This window comes from Borostomias antarcticus (assembly GCF_949987555.1).
Source record: "Borostomias antarcticus genome assembly, chromosome: 15".
NCBI lineage: Eukaryota > Metazoa > Chordata > Actinopteri > Stomiiformes > Stomiidae > Borostomias > Borostomias antarcticus.
In genome coordinates, this window is record NC_140248.1 from 6,798,888 (window position 1) to 6,802,532 (window position 3,645).

Sequence of the window (3,645 nt, forward strand, 5' to 3'; positions counted from 1 at the left end):
CCTTTCTACAAGCACGCACACACACACGCACACACACGCACACACACACACACACACACGCACATACACGCACACACACACACAAACAGTATTAGAGCAGCTAATGAGACCGGTAGATAAGGCTGCTGTTCCTTGACCCAGGACAGCGAGAACATGACTTCCTGGGATTACCAAGACGTCCGATCTGGGACACTCAGGATGGGAGACTATGTCCACTAACTCATAACAGCACATCTCTTATTCCGGCGTATGGCTTTTTAATCAGCTTTGATTGGCTCTGATGGTGCAGATTGACCGGTACAGCTGGAGCGGCTAGTTGTGTTCACACAGTTCCTAGGAGGCTGGACAGGAACAGACAGGCCTCCAGACAGACGGATTCACACCTGGACCTCAACGCCTGCAACATTTAGATGAGTGTAGCAGATTCTGGAAATAACAAATATGATCAACTAGCACCATACTTGTAGGACCATCTCACTGACGCTATGCCTGATGAGAGCCCGACACAAAGGCTCTGGAGGGTCCTACCCAGTGGCGTCTGGTGGGTCCCAGAACCGGGTAAGCCAGGACCAATGGAGCACGCACAATTTTTTTGGGGGTGCGCTTTCAAAGCATGCCCTGATGGGAGGTTTCACAGCACCAGAAGGGCGCTGAGCATTGGCATTTATATGTAAAAACATACAGGAAAACTAGAGTAGCCCAGGCTACTGATGTTTTTTTTAACACATCAACAAAGGCCAATAATTTGAGAGCGAGCTAATAAGAGGGCAATATTTAGGCCAAAACAACCAAGCTTTTAGGGACACACTAAATAAACTAATGGCCAAGCACCACGAAGAGAATGACAGGACAATAAAATACACCCCTTAGGGCACAGCACTCAATAGCCTACTCCCCTACTTCACTAATCAGTGTTTAGGCTACTAGCCTACTAGGCTACTAGGCATATTAGCCCACCGCTCCAGGAAGCAAAGTTCACGCTCTCGAGTGCTGATTAAATCTAGGCAAAGCAAAACGCACAGCCATAACAACTGGTAATAAATCACAAAAGACCAACCTCATATCGTAAACCAAACTCATTTAATCCACTTCATTTTGGAATCAACTTTAACCCTCAGAGGGCTGGGGCTATTTGAGCCGTTTTTGTCATACTTAGGATTTTGACCTCATATACCACATTAACAACATGGTACCATGCCATGCTTGGTACCATTTTTTCCTGACATGTTCAGCTACCTGATCTGACATTCAGTTTTTGATTATGACTTACTGTATTGTCACCATATTGTATATTATACTATAAGAATTTCAAAATCGGATTCAAATTTTGTGTGTTTTTTGTACTTGAAAAAGTTGAATGTGATATTCTAGCCTATGGAAGGGTGCAAATGCACCCACAGGTTGTATGTATGAACATACAGATGTCAAATAAAGATAAATCAAGCTATATACCATCTTATTTTGACATGTAACATGTAATAATCATAGGCGTTTTTACCTCTTTTTAGCTGTGCCTTTCTTCAACACTTGTTCAACAACAGACCATGTCTACAATTAGAGATCTAGATAAGATTTGCATTCTCTGGGTGTGAGGACTTGCTGTATTTGACCTGACAATTAGTGACTGCTATATGTGACCTGACAATATTTCAATTGTACATGCTGTACACTGGACTCTGCATACTGTATTCCCAAGAAATAAACAAAATCAGATTAGCAAAATGGTATTTTATTTATAGTCTACAAACTGTAAAGCAGGTGCAGTGTCTCTCAAATACAGCTGGACTGGACAGAGTGACCCATACGGAATATATTACAAATGTATTCAAAATATATTATTATATTGCAATATATTTCATTTCCGTATGGGGAGTCAGTAGGACAGAAGGACAGTCAACCGGAGTTGTGGAATTCAAAGAAACAGTTCCTGTCAACACTGAGACAGAGGGCCACATCGCATGCGTTGCACTTCCAGGAAGTGTCTTTCCTCTCGCCATTTTTTGCGCAGAGCCTGCACACCTTGCGCCCGATGGTGTTCTTCTTGCTCGGGTTTTCTGCGAGCTCTTCAGGCGTGGCAGTGGGCACAGGAATATGCTGAGCGTTCCTGTTGGTGGGAGTGGGAACTCCTGTGACCTCCACCCCACACAGTCCGGCCACAAGCTCAGTGATGAAGTCCTTGTGGGACATGGGGGTTTCTTTGGGCGTTCTTCTCTCACAGATTTCACAGTGCATGATGTAGGCATTCGTTGTAGCAATATCTACAAAGTGCAGGAACATTGTGCGGTAGAACCGGCCGGCTCTACGGTGGGTTGAGTAGTACCCTGTGAGCTGATCTGACAGATCAACTCCACCCATAAACTTATTATAAGCTTTGATAGGGGTGGGGCATTGCACATCTTTCACCGACCAGATGTTATCTTCCTTCACCTTTCTCGGGATCGTGTCACCAAGAGTGTAAGCAGGATGTAGAGTGGAGCAGATAGACACAACCTTCGTGTCCATCCACTTCACGAAGACCAGGGCCCCCTCCCGGATCCACCTCAGTTTGCCTCTCTCTGCGTTCTTCGGTATGGCATTCTCTCTGCCTCTGGGAATGTCCTTCCTGTTCTCTCTGTACGTGCCGCAGGCTCCGTAGTTCATGGTGTGCAGGTCAGTGAACAGTTTTGGGCTGGTGTACCAGTTGTCCATATAAATATGGTATCCACTCCCCAGCCACCGCGGACATATGAGATTCATGACTGCATCATAAGAGACTCCATGCTCGCTGGTTGGAATGTGCGACTTGCCTGTGTACATCTCAAAGTTGATGGTGTAGCCATTGGAAGAGTCAGCCAGTACGAATAGTTTCATCCCCCAGCGTGTTGGCTTGTCTTTCATGAATTGAGTCATACCTGTTTTTGCCTTTGTGGCCACCATTCTCTCATCAATAGACAGGTTCAGCTCTGGATGATAGTGTGCCATGCAGGCTGTGCGGATCTCTTCATACAGCGGCTTCATGCGAAACAGCTTGTCATACCGTGGTTGTCCCTTCAGGCGATCGTTTGCGACATCCTTCTCTGGATCACTGAGGTGAATGTTCCACCATATCCTCCTGAATCTGTCCCTGGACATAATCATTCTGGGAAAGGGCACTGACATGATGTGATTGGTTTTCCAGTAGTCCTGGAGGCATGGCAGGTGCACAATGGAAGTGTACAGGAGGAGACCAAGAAAGTGACAAAGAGTCTCTAGATCAATGTTTTCCCACTCGTACTTCTTGCTCTTGGTCTGCTCTGAAGCATACTTGTTGGTGTTTCGGACAACGGTCAGCATTGAGTCAGTGGAAAAGTACAACAGGAAGAGTTCCTTTGGAGTGAAATCCACATGAAGGTCTACCTGGGGTCCTGGATCCCTTGTGTGCCTCCATTGTGGGTGCTGTGGGGTAATGTCGGGATCCTCCTCAGTTCTCCAGGGCTCTCCTGCTGCGGCTTGGCCTTGCGGAGACACTGCCCTGTCTGTCTGGCGCTTGCGCTTCCCCTTTGCAGCTGTTGAAGGTGTGCTATATGACAAAAAAAGAGAAAGGAGAATTTACAACATTTGCAAAGGGAGTAAAACTGACTCATTCTCTCAAACCCTCTTGCTAATTCGCACATGACACACACACAC

At 46.1% G+C, this 3,645-nt stretch overlaps 1 protein-coding gene across 1 annotated transcript; it reads right to left on the reverse strand.

The window, feature by feature from the left end:
* Positions 1 to 1,893: 1,893 nt before the first annotated feature.
* Positions 1,894 to 3,312, reverse strand: LOC311318507 (piggyBac transposable element-derived protein 4-like; the record flags this gene model as incomplete). The annotated part of the gene is made up of 1 exon (XM_084449856.1): positions 1,894 to 3,312. One exon carries the CDS (start codon positions 3,310 to 3,312, stop codon positions 1,894 to 1,896), a length of 1,419 nt encoding a protein of 472 aa, XP_084305982.1.
* Between the last annotated feature and the right edge of the window lie 333 nt (positions 3,313 to 3,645).